The sequence below is a fragment of the Rana temporaria genome, chromosome 7 (genome assembly GCF_905171775.1).
Source record: "Rana temporaria chromosome 7, aRanTem1.1, whole genome shotgun sequence".
Lineage (NCBI taxonomy): Eukaryota > Metazoa > Chordata > Amphibia > Anura > Ranidae > Rana > Rana temporaria.
Window position 1 is genome coordinate 186,371,575 of NC_053495.1, and position 20,392 is coordinate 186,391,966.

At 43.7% G+C, this 20,392-nt stretch overlaps 1 protein-coding gene across 1 annotated transcript in view; it reads left to right on the plus strand.

Annotated features, from left to right (window-relative positions):
- ADGRL4 (adhesion G protein-coupled receptor L4) overlaps positions 1-20,392 on the plus strand; it is a 244,784-nt gene that overhangs the window by 151,871 nt on the left and 72,521 nt on the right. The window contains exon 8 of the mRNA XM_040360641.1: positions 4,653-4,769. Coding sequence (XP_040216575.1) covers positions 4,653-4,769 — 117 coding nt within the window. The remainder of the gene's footprint in view (positions 1-4,652; positions 4,770-20,392) is intronic.

Consider the following 20,392-nt stretch of genomic DNA (forward strand, 5'->3'; position numbering starts at 1 on the left):
TACGGCACCTGCGCCCGCCGTGTAGAGCTGACTGCGCAGGCGCCGTATAGTGCCGACTCAGCCTTCCTGAACACCACATTTCCGAGTGCATCTGCTCTGGGGAATGGTCTTCAAACTAAGAGAAGATAAAACATTGTTTCATTTCCTGGGGCACCGAAATTCTGTACCATACACATAATGCATACGTAAAAGTCAGCTGCTAAAATGAAGCATACAGCAGCAGAGGTCACCTGATCTAAACATCTGTCCAATATGCTAAATATACTGAGATATGCAGTTTTATAAAATATATAGTACAACCAACAGTAAATGAAGTATGTTGCATCTGGTCCCTGCATGTCACTTGTAAATAATTAACTGCATATCACCATACAATATGGTAGCAATTAAAAACACAATTAGTACTACATGATTGATATATAGAATGTGATCCTAAAAAAAAAAAAAAAAAAAAAACATAATACTATAAGTGTTAATGTCACTCCGTCTGTCAATTATGTCAGAACATATGTAGAGTGTCATACAAGGCACGGCTTGTAGTCAAGTTTTTAATTTACCGATTGTTTTAATTAATGTTTAGTACAATTGGTTTAAAAATATTGACTGTGTTGGAAAATATAATCTATTTTGGTGCTCATGATGACTAGTGAGTGTGATAGAATTCCTTCTTACTTTTGTGAGATCCTGTTGAGCTAATTATTAAATTGCTTTTGTTAAATCCCTTCTATAGTATATTTAAAGCACAACTTAACCAGCATTGTAACAGATATGGCCCCCGATCGCTCCCTCACTCACATTATTGGATCATTACCTCCTTTTGGGTTCTTTTCCCATTTACTAGCGTGCTGCCAGCAGCAGTTGGCTTTAGCTTAGTGACTGACAACAGTAAAAGTGGCAGCTTACATAGGAAGCTAAAGTACAACTCCGGGGAAAATCACAAATGGCATATATGTTATGTTTTGTCACTAGTACTATCACAGTGGTTTGCCAGCCCCTCTGTAACATAGTTTTATTACCAGTTGTGACTTTTTGCAGCTTCACAGCCGCTTCCCACTGTGCATCCTGCGCTTTCTGAATAGACCCACAACCTTCTGTGAAGTGTTCTCAAAGGCTGCAAGCATGGAGAGGAGAGGGGAGAAATTCTGCTCCAACTGCCTAGGCCAGGGGTTAATTTCACTACATACAGAGTACAGGGTTCAGGAGTGCGCTACGTACAGAGTGTGGTGTTCAGGAGTGTGCTACGTACAGAGTGCAGGGTTCAGGAGTGCACTACATACAGAGTGCAAGGTTCAGGAGTGCACTATGTACCGAGTGCAGGGTTCAGGAGTGCGCTACATACAGATTGCAGGGTTCAGGAGTGCGCTACGTACAGAGTGCAGGGTTCAGGAGTGCACTACATACAGAGTGCAAGGTTCAGGAGTGCACTATGTACCGAGTGCAGGGTTCAGGAGTGCGCTACATACAGATTGCAGGGTTCAGGAGTGCGCTACGTACAGAGTGCAGGGTTCAGGAGTGCGCTACGTACCAAGTGCAGGGTTCAGGAGTGCACTACGTACAGAGTGCAGGGTTCAGAAGTGTGTTACATACAGAGTGCAGTGTTCAGGAATGCGCTACATACTGAGTGCGGGGTTAAGCAGTGTGCTACATACAGAGTGCAGGGTTCAGAAGTGCGTTATTTACAGAGTGCAGGGTTCAGAAGTGTGCTATGTACAGAGTGCAGGGTTAAGGAAAGTGCTACATACAGAGTGCAGGGTTTAGGAGTGCGCTACATACAGAGTGTAGGGTTCAGGAGTGCACTACATACAGAGTGCAGGGTTCAGGGGTGTGCTACGTACAGAGTGCAGGTTTCAGGAGAGTGCTACATACAGAGTACAGGGTTCAGGAGTGTGCTATGTACAGAGTGTAGGGTTCAGGAGTGTGCTATGTACAGAGTGCAGTTCCAGAGCTTAGCTATGCACAGAGTGTAGAGTTCAGGGGTGCGCTATGTACAGATTGCAGGGCTTAGAGGTGCATTACATACAGGGTAAAGAGTTCAGGAGTACGTTACATATGTGTCCTAGGCAGTCAGGGCAGAAGTCGGAGTAGCTTCCTGCTAAAACTCTGTACCCACCCCCCCCCCCACAAAAACAACCTCCAAAATTGGGGGAGGTGGTTTTAAAGTAGAGGTTTTAGGTTCTGCTTTAAAACTGCCTAGGCGACAATGGTGCCCCCCCCATAGATACAGCACAGAGATTGAGCATTGTCACTCTAAGTAGTGGCGACTGATGCTCAAAATTTTTTTGGGGGGGGCGGCAAACCACCCCCCCGGGAGACGGACAGGAATGTGGCTATCCCCCTCCCCTCAGACACGGGAGATGGATGGGAATGCGGCAGTCCCCCCCATGGGAGATGGACGGGAATGCAGCGATCTTCCCTGCGGGAGATGGATGGGAATGTGGGGGCGATCAGAGGCCTCCTTACCTTAAGAAGGAGGCAGATCAGGCAGACATGGATTCAGGTCCTCGCTTAGTGGCCATTGCTTCTCCTCCAGGCCGAACAGGAAGTGGGTCCTGACTGAGACAGGATGGGCTAGGAGCTCTAAGACTCCCTGGCCAATCAGGTCTCAGGAACTTTGTTCCTGCTTTGCTAAGTGCATTGCACCTGAGTTGTCTGCAGCGGAGGATATTCGTCTGGGTTCCCACCTGGAGCGGCTACTCAAGTTTCCCAGGTCTCAGGAACTGCTTCCTGATTGGCCAGGAGAAGAATCAGGACGACAATAGCGAATATTAAATCTCTATCATCACACAACTGGGTGGACTCAGGGCTTAGTGCTCTGCGCCCCAAGCCCACCCTTGTTTTAAGCCAATTGGAGGCTCAGGCTCTAATCATGTGTTTAAAAATAAATAAAAAATCGATTGAAATCAATGCGCCCGGCACCCTGCATGTAGATTAGGGTGCCGGACGCATGGATGGGGGCGGGGCGACGCTCGTGCACTCCCTACGAATGGGCTGCCCCTGACTCCAAGACAGGAAGGATTACCATTACCAGGATTACTGGCAGGATCACCAGGTATAATTTGAGGGAAGAACACCTAAAAAAACAAATGTAGTCATCTGGATATATTGGGCCAGATTCAGAGAAGAAGTACGCTGGAGTATCTGCTGATACTCCGGCGTACTTTCAAATTTGCCGCGTCGTATCTTTAGTTTGAATCCTCAAACCAAGATACGACGGCTTCTGGCTTCGACCTGACAGGCGTACGGCTTCGTAGGCCTTCGGATCGTAGGTGTAATACTTTGGCGCCCGCTGGGTGGAGTTTGCGTCGTTTTCCGCGTTGGGTATGCTAATTAGCTGTTTACGGCGATTCACGAAGGTACGCGCGGCCGTCGCATTCTCTTACGTCGTCGCTAGTCGGCTTTTCCCGGAGTATAGTTAAAGCTGCTATTTCGTGGCCTATCTTTAGACTTGCCATGTTAAAGTATGGCCGTCGTTCCCGCGTCGAATTTCAATTTGTTTTGCGTAAGTCGCCCGTAAATAGGAAAGGACGTAACTCGCGTCGACGTTCAAAAAATAACGTCGCACAAATTTCAAAACGGAGCATGCGCAGTACGTTCGGCGTGGGAACGCGCCTAATTTAAATGATACACGCCCCATTTGAATTAGGCGGGCTTGCGCCGGACGGATTTACGCTACGCCGCCGCAAGTTTACAGGCAAGTGCTTTGTGAATCATGCACTTGCCCATAAAACTTGCGGCGGTGTAACGTAAATGCAATATGTTACGCCGCCAGAATTCTACGTGAATCTGGCCCATAACATTTAAAGCGGTGGTTCACCCTGCAGAACAACATTTCAGCATAAAATCCGGCATAGTAGCGCGAGCTACACTATGCCGGTCTTAATTTTTTTATCCCCGTACTCACGGTTATATCGTACATAGACGATTCCGTCTGCCGCGGGGAATGGGCGTTCCTAGCAAGAGGGAGGGTGATTGACGGCCGGCTCTGGCACGTCACGCTCCCCGAAGACAGCCGGAGTAGGTCTCGGCTCTTCACGGCGCCTGCGCACAGGCTATGCGCAGGCGCCGTGAAGAGCCAAGCCTATTTCGGCTATTTCCGGAGAAGCGTGACGTGCCAGGGCGGGCCGTCAATCACCTTCCCTCTCCATAGGAACGCCCATTCCCCGGAATCTTCTATGTACGATATAACAGTGAGTACGGGGATAAAAAAATACAGACAGGCATACTGTAGCTCGCGCTACTATGCCGAATTTAATGCTAGAGGGAAAAAAAATGTTTTAGTTTTTTTTTTTATATAGGGTGAACCCCCGCTTTAAGTTCTTGAGTTTCAATAAGCTTTATACGTAATGTACGGTGTTGTAGAATTAAATACAAAGGCCAGATCCTCTCTTCAATGCCTGCAAATAAGCTAGGAGGTATTGTTTCAATGTTGTGACTTCTTCTCCTACATCTTGAAATCACATGTGTGTTTTTTTTGTCTACCAAGTTTACAAAGCAATTTGCCTTGAAAGAAAGCCGACACGCACCTGCGTTGGTGAAGCTTTCCTTTCCGGCGCCTATATTGAGAACGCGAATACTTATATGTTTTTGTTGCAATTATTTCCGTCAGAGCGGCAAGTCAACGTGTATAATTTCTTTACTGTCTCTTCCACCAGCTCTCAAACTGTTTACCTTTGACTCCAACCACATGAAACACATTCACCCGCACGCCTATATGGAGGGCGATTACATAAAGATTTCTCCGAAGAAAAAGGAAACTTCAGCGCCTAATGGTAAGGATCCACGTCTCCGGCAAGGTGGGAAAGGTTACAGCAATTTGCTGCAGAGTTTTGGTGGGCGAAAATAGAATTGCGGGATATGACTTACTAATCTTAGAAGAAATGCTCCCTACCCCCTTCTAACACCTATTCTGACTTACCTGTATAAGAAAGTTCAGTGTACTTACCTATTCTCAGGCTGCTCCAGTCCGGCCACGTGATCTCCCCTGTGTCAGCCAGCGCCGGCTACAGGGGAGAGGAGAGAGCGATCCGACAATGGCTGGAAATTAGACATGTGCAGGATAAAAAAATATAAAATAAATTTGTTTTGTTTTGATTTGTTATTTACATAAGTTTGTTTCGTTAAGTTTTGTTTAATTTGTTTACGGAATTTGTTTTGTTTATTCAAACTGATTAAAATGTTTCTAAATCAATTTAAATGGCATTCAAATCGAATCCCATTCAAAATCGAATTTATTCTATTTAAAAACGGTTATATTGTTATATTCTTTCTATTCTAATTTTAGTTATTTTCTATTGTTTATTCTATTCTATTTAATTATGTTATGTTCTATTCTTTTCTATTCAAATTTGAATTTATTCTATTCAAAATTCGATTTTGTTTGTTATATTTTATTCTATCCTTTTATTTTCTATTATATCCCTTTTGTTCTTTTCTATTTTTTTTCTATTCTTCTTTTCTTTTTTCTATTCGATTTTTTTTTCTATTCTGTTCTTTTCTATTATATTTTGAATAGAAATTCTAATTTGAATATAAAAAATAAAATAATAGAATAGAAAACATTAATAGAACAAACAATATATACTTTCTATTCAATTTTAATTATTTTCTATTGTTTATTCTATTCAATTTTTTTCTGTTCTGTTCTTTTCTATTATATTTTTGTATATTCTATTCAAATTCAAATGTGGTCTATTCAACCAAAAATGGTTATATTGTTAGAAAATAATTAAAATTGAATAGAAAGTATATAACAATATAACCATTTTTGTAAATTCAAATTTCAAATAGAATATATTCAAATTTTGAATAGACCACATTTGAATTTGAATAGAATATAAAAATATAATATAAAAGAACAGAATATAATAAAATTGAATAGAATAAACAATAGAAAATAATTAAAATTGAATAGAAAGTATATATTGTTTATTCAATTCAATTTTTTTCTATTCTATTATTTTAATTTTCTATTCAAATTAGAATTTCCGAAAACACTTATATTGTTATATTCTTTCTATTCTATTTTTATTATTTTCTACTGTTTATTCAATTTTTTTTTCTACACTATTATTTTGTTTTCCATTCTATTTTTGTATTTTATTTTGTTCTGCTTCACACTTTTATTTTATATTCTATCCCTTTTGTTCTATTATTTTTTTTCTATTCTTCTTTTCATTGTTTCTATTATTTTATTATCTGTTCAGTTTTACCCCATTATATTCTACTTTTATTTTCTATTATATTCAATTTCTTTTATTGTTTATTCTATTTTATTCTTTTCGGAAATTCAATTTGAAAAGTATTTGAATTTGATTAAAAAACTATACAAATTTCTTACGAAATTTTGATTCGTTAAATTTAAATTCATTAATATTGTAATTTGGTAAATTCGGATAAATCTGAATTTCCAAATAATGAAAAACTATTCTGAATTTATTTATTATCTTTTGTATTCTGTTCTGTTTTACTCTATTATATTCTATTATTTTATTTTCTAATATATTATATTATATTATTTTCTATTCTTTTATTTTCTATTCTATTTTACTCTCTTCGGAAATTTGTTTTGAAAAGTATTCAAATTAGATTTGAAAACTGTTCGCATTTCGTCACAAATTTTGACCATCGGATTGACGTCAGGCCAGTCAAGTTTTTCCACCCCAAACTTGCTCATCCATGTCTTTACGTACCTTGATTTGTGCACTGGTCCAAATCATTTGGTGGATTATAATGTGGGGTTGTTTTTCAGGGGTTGGGCTTGGCCCCTTAGTTCCAGTCAGCATACCAAGGCATTTTGAACAATTTCATGCACCCAACTTAGTGGGAAAAGTTTGGGGATGGCCCCTTACAGTTCTAACGTTACTGCGCAACCAGTGCACAAACTAAACTTTAATGGCACCCCAGTCTTAGACTGTCGGGTTCAATATTGAGTTGGCCTGTTATTGCAGCAATAACAGGTCCATAGAGAGATGGATGAGTGAGTTTGGGGTGGAGAAACATGACTGGTCTGCACAGAGTCCTGACCTTAACCGATAGAACACTTTTGGGATGAATTAGAGCGGAGACTGTGAGCCAGACCTTCTCCTCCAGCATCAGTGCCAGACCTCACAAATGTGCTTCTTTGAAGAATGGTCAAACATTCCCATAGACACTCCTAAACCTTGTGGACTGCCATCCCAGAAGAGTTGAAGCTGTTATAGCTGCAAAGGGTGGGCCAACTCAATATTGAACCCTACGGGCCAGATTCACGTAGACTAGCGGCGGCGTAACGTATCGTAGATACATTACACCGCCGCAAGTTTTCATCGCAAGTGCCTGATTCACAGAGCACTTGCAATGAAAACCTACGCCGGCGACCTCCGGCGTAAGCCCGCATAATTTAAATGGGCGTGTGCCATTTAAATTAGGCGCGCTCCCGCGCCGGACCTACTGCGCATGCTCCGTTTCGCAATTCCCGTTGTGCTTTGCGCGCAGTGACGTCATTTTTTCGAACGGCGACGCGCGTATCGTAATTCCGTATTCCCGGACGGCTTACGCAAACGACGTTCATTTTTAAATTTCGACGCGGAAACAACGGGCATACTTTATACAGCAATACGATTGCTGTGTAAAGTTAAGGCACCAAAAACCACTACTAACTTTGCGACGGGAAACTAGACTAGCGGCGACGTAGCGAACGCGAAAATCCGTCGTGAACCGCCGTAACTCCTAATTTGCATACCCGACGCTGGTTTACGACGCAAACTCCCCCCAGCGGCGGCCACGGTATTGCATCCTAAGATCCGACAGTGTAAAACAATTACACCTGTCGGATCTTATGGATATCTTTGCGTAACTGATTCTATGAATCAGTCGCATAGATAGAAACAGAGATACGATAGATAGAAACAGAGATACGACGGCGTATCAGCAGATACGCCATCGTATCTCTTTGGTGAATCTGGCCCTAAGACTGGGATGCCATTAAAGTTCATGTGCGTGTAAAGGCAGGCGTCCCAATACTTTTGGTAATATAGTGTATGTCATCTGTTTATTTAGTATTTAGTAATCTGTTTGGAAAAACTGCTTTGGAAGAGCTGCTTGAAAATACCGCGACTTTGAAAAGACTAACGATACAAATATTTGTATGCAAATGCGACCAAACAATGAAATAACGGCATATTAACACACAGTAATTAAAGGGGAACAACCATCAATACATGAAATTGTTCATAAGGATGCCTGGCTCTGCAAAATGACATTTAATTAAACCCTATTTTGGCTTATTAGAAAAAAGAAATACATTTTGAGTTGCCGCATGCACTTTAAATCTGCTGTCTGTAAGTAAAGTTAGCGTCCGACGCAGTAACGAAACATTTTCAGACAAACATGTTCTAAGACTTTCCAGTCCTCTCATGGAATGACAATCTATAAACATTATTTTTTATTCCAGCTAGTGTTTTTATGAGAAATATTCCTTGATACTGAAGTGAGACAAGGAATAGTATAAAAACAAGTTAGTTGAAATCAGGCTTGCATTAGTAGCGCCTGTTGAGAAAGTTAACCACTTCCGGACCACCGCACGCCGATATACGTCGGCTGTTTAAAGAGGGATACCTCTGTTATGGTATCAGCTAGCTGCCATAACCCCGGTATCCTCGTCTTCAGCCGGCAGGCCGATTTCTGATAATAGTGGTCTCTGCGGCGGATTCGCCACACAATCACTTTTATCGGCGACCCCTCCCGGCGACCCCAAGAGGACCCCTCCCGCCGGTCTCCCGTGCCCTCCGTTGCTTACCGTAGCCATCGGCAGCGGTGGAGGCGACCGGGTCCTCTTGATGGCTGGGTATGGAGACGAGTGAGTGGAGGACGCCCCCCACCTGTCTTCATACCATAGCAGGGCGGACGCAATGCCAAAACGTCACTTCCGCCCATAGCTCTTAAAGGGGCATATTTTTTTTTGCATTTTTTCAAATGCCACATTTATTATTTATTTATTTATTTATTGCATTTTAGTGTAAATATGAGATTTGAGGTCTTTTTGACCCTCGATCTCATATTTAACCACTTAAGCCCCGAACCATTTTGTTGGTCAAAGACCGGACCACTTTTTGCGATTCGGCACTGCGTCGCTTTAACTGACAATTGCGCGGTCGTGCAACATGGCTCCCAAACAAAATTGGCGTCCTTTTTTCCCCACAAATAGAGCTTTCTTTTGGTGGTATTTGATCACCTCTGCGGTTTTAATTTTTTGCGCTATAAACAAAAATAGAGCGACAATTTTGAAAAAAATGCATCCGATCTTGTGTACGGGGCATTACTAAAACATGCAACCTGTAGAATGTTTTAAAAGTTGCCTATGGAGGTTTTTAAGGGTAAACGTTTGTCGCGTGACATGTTGGGTATCAATTTACTCGGCGTAACATCATCTTTCACAATATAAAAAAAAAAAATGGGCTAACTTTACTGTTGTCTTATTTTTTTTATTTAACCACTTCCATACCAGGCATTTACGCACCTTCCTGCCCAATCCAATTTTCAGCTTTCAGCGCTGTCGCACTTTGAATGACAATTGCGCGGTCATACAACACTGTACCCAAATGAAATTTTTATAATTTTGTTCCCACAAATAGAGCTATTTTAGTATTTGATCACCTCTGCGATTTTTATTTTTTGCTCAACAACTAAAAAAAGACCGAAATGTTTGAAAAAAATTAAGTTTTTATTTTTTAACCACTTAAGGACCTCCGCACGACGATATACGTCGACAAAATGGCACGGCTGGGCACAAGGGCGTACATGTGCGTTCCCTTTAAGAACCCAGCCATAGGTCGTGAGCACGCCGCCGCCAGCGCGCTCGGACCTGGTCTGAAGCTTCGTGACCGCGTCCGTTGGACCTGTGGACCCGATCGCCGCCGGTGTGCCGCGATCGGGTCACATAAGCTGAAGAACGGGGAGAGGTGAGTGTAAACAAACCTTCCCCGTTCTTCTCTGTGGCCTGTCACTGATTGTCTGTTCCCTGTTATAGGGAATGACGATCAGTGACATAACACGTCCAGCCACGCCCCGCTACTGTAAGAATCACTCCCTTAGGGCACACTTAACCCCTTAGCGCCCCCTAGTGGTTAACCCCTTCACTGTCATTGTCATTTTCACAGTAATCAGTGCATTTTTATAGCATTTTTCGCTGTGAAAATTACAATGGTCCCAAAAATGTGTCAAAAGTGTCCGATAATAAAAATGCCATAAAACTGTTAATCCCATATTTTGTAAACGCTATAAATTTTGCGCAAACCAAACGCTTATTGCGATTTTTTACCAAAAATATGTAGAAGAATTCGTATCGGCCTAACCTGAGGAAAAAAAAATGTTTTTTTATATCTTTTTTAGGGGATATTTATTATAGCAAAAAGTAAAAAATATTGCATTTTGTTTTCAAAATTGTCGCTCTAAATTTGTTTATAGCGCAAAAAATAAAAACCGCAGAGGTGATCAAATACCACTAAAAGAAAGCTCTATTTGTGGGAAAAAAAAGGACACCAATTTTGTTTGGAAGCCACGTCGCACAAGCGTGCAATTGTCAGTTAAAGCGACGCAGTGCCGAATCGCAAAAAGGGGCCTGGTCCTTTACCTGCATAATGGTCTGGGTCTTAAGCGGTTAAAGTGGTTTAGGTTGTTTTTTGACCCATTACATAATCCAGTAGAACTGCCAAGAGCTTCCCAAACCATCCTGCAACATTTTGTCTCATTTGATGCTCTGCAATTATTCTTCTCCAGCAAGGACAACAGTGCTGACATCAATAAATTCTACACAAAATGTTGGAAAAATGGCAGCTGTCAGAGGCAGATGTGCTTTATATCAGTGGTGCTCAACTACTGGGCCATGGCCCATGGTCTCCCTATTCCTGGGCTCCCAGCCAGCTGCTGATTCCTTAGTCTCCAACAATGCCTCCCAGCTCCCATAGTGCCCCCAACTTCTCATAGTGGCCCACAGGCCCCCTAAGATCCATCAGCTTCCCACAGTTCCCCCCAGCCTGCTGTTAGGGATAGTAAGATGCCTCTGCTGACCTGAATCCTCCATAGAGGATATGCCATTAGCCCAAGCTGTGGGCCCAATAAAATCTTGTAGTGGGCCACATGGGACCTATGGGCTTTAGTTTGGAGACACCTCCCTTATATGAACTCTACCCCTTCACTAGCCAATAGCGTTCTATTTATTAGAGTAGAACGGCTGGTACTGGTACTCTTATAGGCAGTACCAGTGGGGAAGATAGACATTATTTCATCCGGGACAAAGAATCAGTTTGGTGCTCCCCCTTATGGGACAAGATTAGGCAGAAGTGAGAAACTCCCAGGCCATAGCTGTTGAGTCAGCTGTCATGCTCCTCTGTCATCCCCCCTGCTTCTTTGTTCCCCCCAGGTGAGTGCTGTGGGGAGGGAGAGGAGGTGAGCGCTGCAGGGAGGGAGAGACAGAGGAGCAGAGGGGGGAGGCGGTCCGATGTCACTGAAGCCGGCCCACTGAGCCATCGGCCCACCGGGAAACTCCCTGTAGTCCCAATGGCCAGTCCATCCCTGTCTATTTCTAGATTTTCTGCATATGATAGAAAATCATTATACTTTGAGTAAGTCCACTTTACATATATGGCCTGTCCACCATAGCACCCAACTGTTATTCAGTTGGGAAACATAGTACCATTATTAGAGCCTAAAACCTTCTAAGGCAGGGGTGTCAAACTCAATTTAATCGTGGACTGCATCAGCATTATGATTGCCCTCAAAAGGGCCGTTGTATCTGTAAGATTAGATCAGTCCAGCGCATCCCCTCCCCATATATTAGATGTCAAGAGCCACCCCACCATCAGAAGTTTAGTCCCCTACTCTCTTTTACATCACAATGCCCCCCCCTTTCTTTATGCTGCTGTTGGGAAGAAGCTGAAAGCAGAAAGGAAGGGTCTGGAGGAAGACCAGAGGAGGGCTACATGAAATGGCCTGGAGGGCCAGATTCGGCCCGCGGGCCTTGTGTTTGACCCCTGTGATCTAAGGTATTGCAACTAGAGCTAATGTTCCATCCTACAAGGTGGCCAATTTTAGCCTTTGTGTTAGTGAGTGAGTGAGTGAATAACTTATATAGCACTACAAATGCGAACTGAATCGCCTCAAGGCGCTTGGCATCCATTTTCCTTCTATTTAGCCTTCAGAAAAGATGGGTCTTGAGTTTTTTCCTAAAGCCCTGGTGATTCTCTTCCGTTCGGATATTAGTTGGTAATGCGTTCCACAGTCGAGGTCCTTGGACTGCAAATCTTCGTTCTCTTTTCGTCTTGTAGCGGGCCTTGGGGATTTGTAGTAGATTTTGGTTAGTGGACCGAAGAACGCGATTGGGGTTGTGGTATTTTTTTTTTTTTCTCGCATAAATATTGGGGGTGGTTCCTTGTACGTATTTGTGCATCAGGCAGAGGGCCTTGAATGTGACTCGGTTCTTTACGGCTAGCCAATGGAGGTGTCATGGATATGCAACAAGTCTGTCTGCTTACCTGATCTCCATGTGTTCATTAGAGGCTGACCCTGCTCTGGTTCCCCTTTTAATCACTTCCTCTTCCTGTATGGCCCCACCCTAGTCCATCCCAGGAAGCCTATATTAACCGTTGCTCTACAGGTCTGCAGTGCTGTTCAACAGTGTTCCTTTGCTTAGTTCCTGTCTGCAGTGTAGTTTGCTGGTTCCTGTTTGCAGTGTGCTACGACCATCTTTCCGTGTACCGGTTTGGCTTGTTCCTCACTTCTGCTGTTTGCCTGTGCCCCCGACCATTTGCCTGTCCCACGGTTATCCTTGTCTGCCTGTGTCCGTGACCATTTGCCTGTCCCACGGTTATTCTTGTCTGCCTGTTGCCCTGACCTCGGCCTGCCCATCACCACTGTTTGTCCTGCTGGCTGCTTCCCCTTTCTCCCTGCGGAGTGTGACCTAGGGAATCTCGGGGACGTGACCTGGACCCAGTTGCGGCGAAGACCATCCTTACCATCAAAGGCTCTGGTGAATACAAAACTGGGTCTTAGATTCCGTGCCCTGGGTGATCTTAGGTTCACGCTTCGTCCCTGATAGCAGCGGTCGGCCATAGGGTTCACTATCCTTAGGTGCATCCCTGACCCCAACGGGGTGCACTTGTCACCTGACTACGGGTGACCTGACAGGAGGGACCTCAGAGAGGGGGTAATTGGTATAACTAAATCCCTGATCTGGGCTCACCAGTATACAGCAGGCTGGTAGGAAGTTAAAAAATGCATCGCTCTCCATCTCTTTAAGGATCCAGACAATGTATTACTGAATGTAGAACATTGTTTATGTATGAGCTTTTAATTTGCCAATTATGAATAAAACCATTCTGCTGAATTTGGATTTACATTTTCAAGTTTCAGCAAATGTGTGAATTAAATGATCCATTGCTATTTTTTATGCCGCAAACAGTTGCAGAGCCAAAGCTTATTATGTGCAATGAGCAGCCCAAATTACAATGTATTCTGTTTGATGCAGAACTACTTTGAATTGAGTCTGTATTCCTTCTAAATCTTTTCAGATGGGAGTAGTGTGGAGGGTGATGGTGATAATACATGAGGCTGCTTAAAACAAACAAACTGTATTTTCATAGGACATGGCTCTTAGCATAAGGTGACCAGATTTTTAAAATTAAATCTGGGGACATATTTTTTTTTTTTTACTAGTAATGGTGGCAATCAGCAACTCTCTGCCCGTTACCGCTGCCATCCACCTCACAGCCTGTCAAGTCTTATGCCACGTACACAAGATCGGAAATTCCGACAAGAAAAACTTGGGTCAAGCTTGTGTTGCATACACACGGTCACACCAAAATCTGACCGCCAAGAACGCAGTGACGTACAACACTACGGCGAGCCGAGAAAAATTAAGTTCAATGCTTGTGAGCATGCGTCGATTTGATTCCGAGCATGCGTAGGATTTTTCACCGTCAGAAATTCTGATTGGAATTTCCGACAAGAACTTTTCCCGTCGGAAAATTTGAGAACAATTCCGTTAGCGCCTATACATGGTCGGAATTTCCGACCAAAAGCTTGTATTGGAGTATTTTTGTCGGAATTTCCAATCGTGTGTACGTGGCATTACTCTCCGGGCCCTACTGGGTGGGGGGGCAGAAGAAGATCACTCCACCAGGAAAGGCAAGGACATAAGCAGGCAGGGGGCTGGCCAAAACATGAGCCAAGGCAGAAGAACATGCAAGCGGAGCTGATGAAATATTCCCTCCGCTCCGACCAGCACATAAGGGGCACAGATAATGGGGAAAAATATACACTCCACTAAGCTAGTAGGAGTGGCAGAGCGGAGGTGTGCAATTCAGATTTTTTTTTTGCACTGACTGTCTTTGAAACAGCCCCAGCCTCTGTCCAATCCGGGGACAAAACCGGAGACAGAATTGGTAAGGGGACAGTGTCCTCCATCTGGGGACTGTCCCTGAAACTGTGGATGTCTGGTCACCCTATCTTAGCAGCTACAAAATCCTATGAGGTTCTATATCAAGGGCAATCGACAGACAAGGAATTGTAAATGGGTTACAGAGGAAGGATTTTCCAGTATGCAGGAGATCATTCACGTTGGCAAATGTACTGTCAACCTGTGTAAGGTACCTGTGATAAGTAGTGTCCGAAGTGGAGCTTGTGTGCTGAGGAGTCAGGCGAAAACGTAGTCAGGCAGATCAGGTTGGCAACAGATCAGGCAAAGTGGTACCCAATCGAAATCCAGAGAGTGGTCAGGCAGGCAGAGGTAATGCACAAGCTGGTGGTGAAGTACAAAATCAGCAGGCTAGAGAGTAGTCAGGAATTCAGGCAGAAGTTCATATATGGTATTCAGCGTCACAAAGCAGTCACAACACCCAGGGAGCTAGTCCACACAAACGGGCACTGAGAGACAGGAAGTGCTGCTATTTATGGGCTGCTTTGATTGCAGCTGGTAGCAGGTGGGGCTAGTGAGTCCAAGGTAATGCATTAAACTGAGAGAACATAGCCATAACTCCAGAGCTCCTCCGTGGCACAACAAGTAAGACTGCAGGTGTGGGACCAGGAACATCCCGGTTCGAATATACTGTACCCAGGTACATGACAACCTGTCAAGCTAAAACCAAAGCTTAATTCCAGACTCGCCTCCCCTGTACATGAACTACTTGGGTGCTGGCCATTGTAGTCTTTCTCCACTCATGAAAAAATATATCAGCCACACTTCACTCTTAGCTCCTCTTGTTGTATTTATTAGTTGTCAAAAAACAGTGCATACAACAAAGTCTCTACCTTAAAGCCAACCTTACGCGTTTCACCACTCCTGACTTGCTAACAAGGATAGAGGAGCAACCTAGCTCAACAAATTCTCTTCTTGCACCCTGCTCCCCTACTAGGGTTGCCACCTCATTCCTTTAAAATGGAACACAAATTAATTACACAGTTCTGATTGGGTGGACCCGAGAGAGGTTTTAGAAATGTTTGATCAATTTTTTTAAGATATTGATTTTAATATAATTGTGATTTCTGTGCCTTTCAACCTTAATATGGTAGATTGCACATTGTAAGCGTTTGGCTAGCATGGTTGTCTCCAAACTACATCCCTTTGCTTGCCTTATCCAGACCCTGAGGCATTATTCCTGCCACTAACACCAACAATGGGACATAATTCATGCCACTGAAAAAACCTATAGGGCACTATTTCTCCCACTGACCCCAACAATGGGGCACTGCCACTGAAACCAATGATGGGGCATAATTCCTGCCACCGAAAAAAACTATGGGGCACTATTTCTCCCACTGACACCAACAATGGGGCACTGCCACTGACACCAATGATGGGGCATAATTCCTTCCACTGAAACCTCCTATGGGGCACTATTCCTCCCACTGACACCAACAATGGGGCATAATTCCTGCCACTGACACCAAGGATGGGGCATAATTTCTTTCACAGGCAACAAAAATGTGGGAATATTCCTCCCACTGACACCAACTATTTCTCCCTCAATACCAAAGATGGGGCATTGTTTACTCCCACTGGACACAGTCTAGCCCCCCTAAAGTCTGAAAGGCAGTAAACTAGCCCTTTCTTTAGTTTTGAGGCAAATTTATTGAGTTTAATTACCATCATAATCGGCCACAGAATCTGTGTAATTAATATGGACCAGATTCACAGACGAAGTACGCTGGCGTATCTACTGATACGCCGGTGTACTTTCAAATTTCCCGCGTCGTATCGTTTTTTTTAATCCTCAAAACAAGATACGACGGCTTCTGGGTTAGATCCGACAGGTGTACGTCTTCGTACTCCTTCGGAAATCTAAGTTGCAATACTTCGGCGTCTGCTGGGTGGCGTTTTCCGTGTCGGCAAATTAGAGATTTACGACGATCCACGAACGTACGCGCGGCCGTCGCATTTTCTAACGTCGTCTGTAGTCGGCTTTTTCCGGCGTATAGTTAAAGATGGTATTTTGAGGCGTATACATAGACTTGCCATGGTAAAGTATGGCCGTCGTTCCCGCGTCGAAATTTGAATTTTTTTTTTTTGCGTAAGTTGTCCGTGAATAGGGATGGACGTAAGTCACATCGAAGTTCAAAAAATGTCGTCGTTGCGACGTCATTTCGCGCAAAGAAACGGAGCATGCGCAGTTCAATCGGCGCGGGGACGCGCTTCATTTAAATGAATCACACCCCCAACCCGCCGATTTGAATTCCGCCGCCAGAAATACACTATGCCGCCGTAACTTACGGCGCAAATTCTTCCTGGATTCGACTTAGAGCCAGGTAAGATACGGTGGCAAAGTGTATCTCTCATACGCTGCGCCGTTCTACATGTATGTGGATCTGGCCCTATGTGTTCAGGAACGAGGCGGCAACCCTATCCCCTGCCTTAGGTCCTGTCCCAAACTGCCCTCTCCATTGTTACCTGGTTCCTGCAGCTGACCACCCAGTGACGCAGCATCAGATCTATGCGCATGTGCAAGATCCAGTCTCTGGAAGGTTAAGTCTCCTGGGATATCTGATGTTTCAGTAGAAGGCAATAAATGAATAGAATGTCATTCTCGCCTAGGCAAGAATGGTGGTAGGAGATGGGGGACAGACAAAAAAAATAATTAAAAGCAAACTAAAAAACGAAAAAAATAAAAAGCAAATTTTACTTAAAAAATAAATAAATAATAAATAAATAAATAGGAAGGTCAGCTTTTTAACCTTTTTAAAAAGTGGAGGGGGAGGATTACATTGCAGCAAAATGAAAGGAGGTTTCATTTGTGTGCTGAACATATAAAAAAAATACATTAAAACTCTATAGATTCCTTTTATACCTCAACATGAACTTTTCAACTAACATGCTCAGCCAGAACATATATTTATATCTCTATTAATTATTCCATGCAAGGCAAGTAGGTAATGTGATGACAGTTTATAAATAAAGGATAATTATAATTTCTCAGGTGTACATACTGTGTGCATTCTTCTCACATACTCATATGTAATTGTATGGATGTACAGCAGGTATATATCTGCCCCGGTCTAGGCGCGCACACACACAGTCATGTGTGATTATTCCTCGGCTGTTTAGATACCGGGAACCTGGCTGTGAATACCAATGACAATGGAGGTGAATAACACTGCTTTCGCAGCCCTTAATAGCCAGAGCAAATGACTTTAAAGAACGATTTAATCAAAGAAATGTGCCACAGCTCATTAAAATAGTATTAGCTGAATAAATGAGCACAATGCAATGCTAGACCTGACAGCATTTGTCAAATCGCCCCCTCTAGTATTAATCTAGGCGCAATTAGGCAAACAACCGTTGTCCGTTTATTTACGGGAAATATACATGTATTTACAGTGAGTGAGGATGTAAAGGCAGGAGAAGGAGCTTGGTGAATGCAGACGACAAAAAAACGATGGCGGTGTGGCAAAGATGAACGGCGCTAATCATGTCTGATAAACAAAAGCTTGGTCTGCGTATCTAGGAGCAATATATTCTATAATCAAGCCACACATCCTACCATCTAATTGCATCTAATAGATGGAAATCTATGGGTGTTCACATTTGTAGCTTCACATGAGATGCTTTGTATTCATAACATTTGGGTGGACCGGAAAGAGATTGATTGGGTGGACCGGAAAGAGATTGATTGGGTGAACCGGAAAGAGATTGATTGGGTGGACCGGAAAGAGATTGATTGGGAGGACCGGAAAGAGATTGATTGGGTGGACCGGAAAGAGATTGATTGGGAGGACCGGAAAGAGATTGATTGGGTGGACCGGAAAGAGATTGATTCGGTGGGCCGGAAAGAGATTGATTGGGTGAAGCGGAAAGAGATTGATTGGGTGGACCGGAAAGAGATTGATTGGGTGAACCGGAAAGAGATTGATTGGGTGGACTGGAAAGAGAGTGATTGGGTGGACCGGAAAGAGATTGATTGGGTGGACCGGAAAGAGATTGATTGGGTGAACCGGAAAGAGATTGTTTGGGTGGACCGGAAAGAGATTGATTGGGTGGACCGGAAAGAGATTGATTGGGTGGACCGGAAAGAGATTGATTGGGAGGACCGGAAAGAGATTGATTGGGTGGACCGGAAAGAGATTGATTGGGTGGACCGGAAAGAGATTGATTCGGTGGGCCGGAAAGAGATTGATTGGGTGAAGCGGAAAGAGATTGATTGGGTGGACCGGAAAGAGATTGATTGGGTGAACCGGAAAGAGATTGATTGGGTGAACCGGAAAAAGATTGTTTGGGTGGACTGGAAAGAGATTGATTGGGTGGACCTGAAAGAGATTGATTGGGTGGACCAGAAAGAGATTGATTCGGTGGGCCGGAAAGAGATTGATTGGGTGAAGCGGAAAGAGATTGATTGGGTGGACCGGAAAGAGATTGATTGGGTGGACCGGAAAGAGATTGATTGGGTGAACCGGAAAGAGATTGATTGGGTGGACTGGAAAGAGAGTGATTGGGTGGACCGGAAAGAGATTGATTGGGTGGACCGGAAAGAGATTGATTGGGTGGACCGGAAAGAGATTGATTGGGTGGACCGGAAAGAAATTGATTGGGAGGACCGGAAAGAGATTGATTGGGTGGACCGGAAAGAGATTGATTGGGTGGACCGGAAAGAGATTGATTCGGTGGGCCGGAAAGAGATTGATTGGGTGAAGCGGAAAGAGATTGATTGGGTGGACCGGAAAGAGATTGATTGGGTGGACCGGAAAGAGATTGATTGGGTGAACCGGAAAGAGATTGATTGGGTGAACCGGAAAGAGATTGTTTGGGTGGACTGGAAAGAGATTGATTGGCTGGAACGGAAAGAGATTGATTGGCTGGACCGGAAAAGAGGTCGATGCAGTTTTAGAAATGCTCAATCAATTTTTCTTAATCAATGTTGATCTTAAAATAATTGTAATTTCTGTACCTTTCAACCCTCGTGTTTTTTCACCTTAATGCATCCTATACATTAAGGTAAAAAATCACCTTGCAGTGTCCGGCCCCCCATTTTACTTACCCAAGCCCTGAATATCTCTGGGCATGATCCCACGTCACTCTTTCCATGGCTTTTCGGCTCTTAATTGGATAGATTAGTAGCAGCGCAGCCATTGGCTCCCGCTGCTGTCAATCAAATCAAATGATGTGGCCGCCGGGGGGCGGGGGCGGGGCCGAGTCATACACTTGGCATCTATGGACGCCGAGTGTATGACACAGGAGCATGACCGCAAGGTAACCCCTTTAGGAGAGAGCTTCCCAGAGGGGGTTATCTAATGCGGGAAGGAGCCGCGAGAGCCGCCGGGGGATCCCAGAAGAGGACATTAGGGGCCACTCTGTGCAAAACAAACTGCACAGTGGAGGTAAGTATGTTTGTTATTTAAAAAAAAAAACTTGAACCTTTAGTATCACTTTAATATAGTAGATTGCACTGTAAGCATTTGGCTAGCCCAGTGGTCTCCACTCTTCAAACTGCTGCCATTTGCTTGACTTTATTCAACCCCTGAGGCATTATTCCTGCCACTAACAATAAAAATGGGGCACTATTCTTCACTGACACCAACTATTTCTCCCCCTAATACCAAAGATCGGGCATTGTTTAATCCCACTGGGCACAGACTCCTAAAGTCTAAAAGAAAGTTAACTGGCCCTTTCTTTAGAAAGTTTAAGGACCCCTGGGGTAGCCTAAAGCCCAGTTGCAGTGGGGGCAAAATCTAAACACATAGATGCCATATTCACCTCCTATCTTGCGCTGCCCCCGCATAATTAACCACTCACCAATCCATTGCTGCTTGTCTTCTGGATTAAATTCCGTCTTTCATGGATTCACAGGAGAATACTGGAGATAGTGGTGCTATGTCATTATGTGGTGCCACCCTCTGCAGCATTTAGGATCTGCACAGCTTTAGGGAAAAA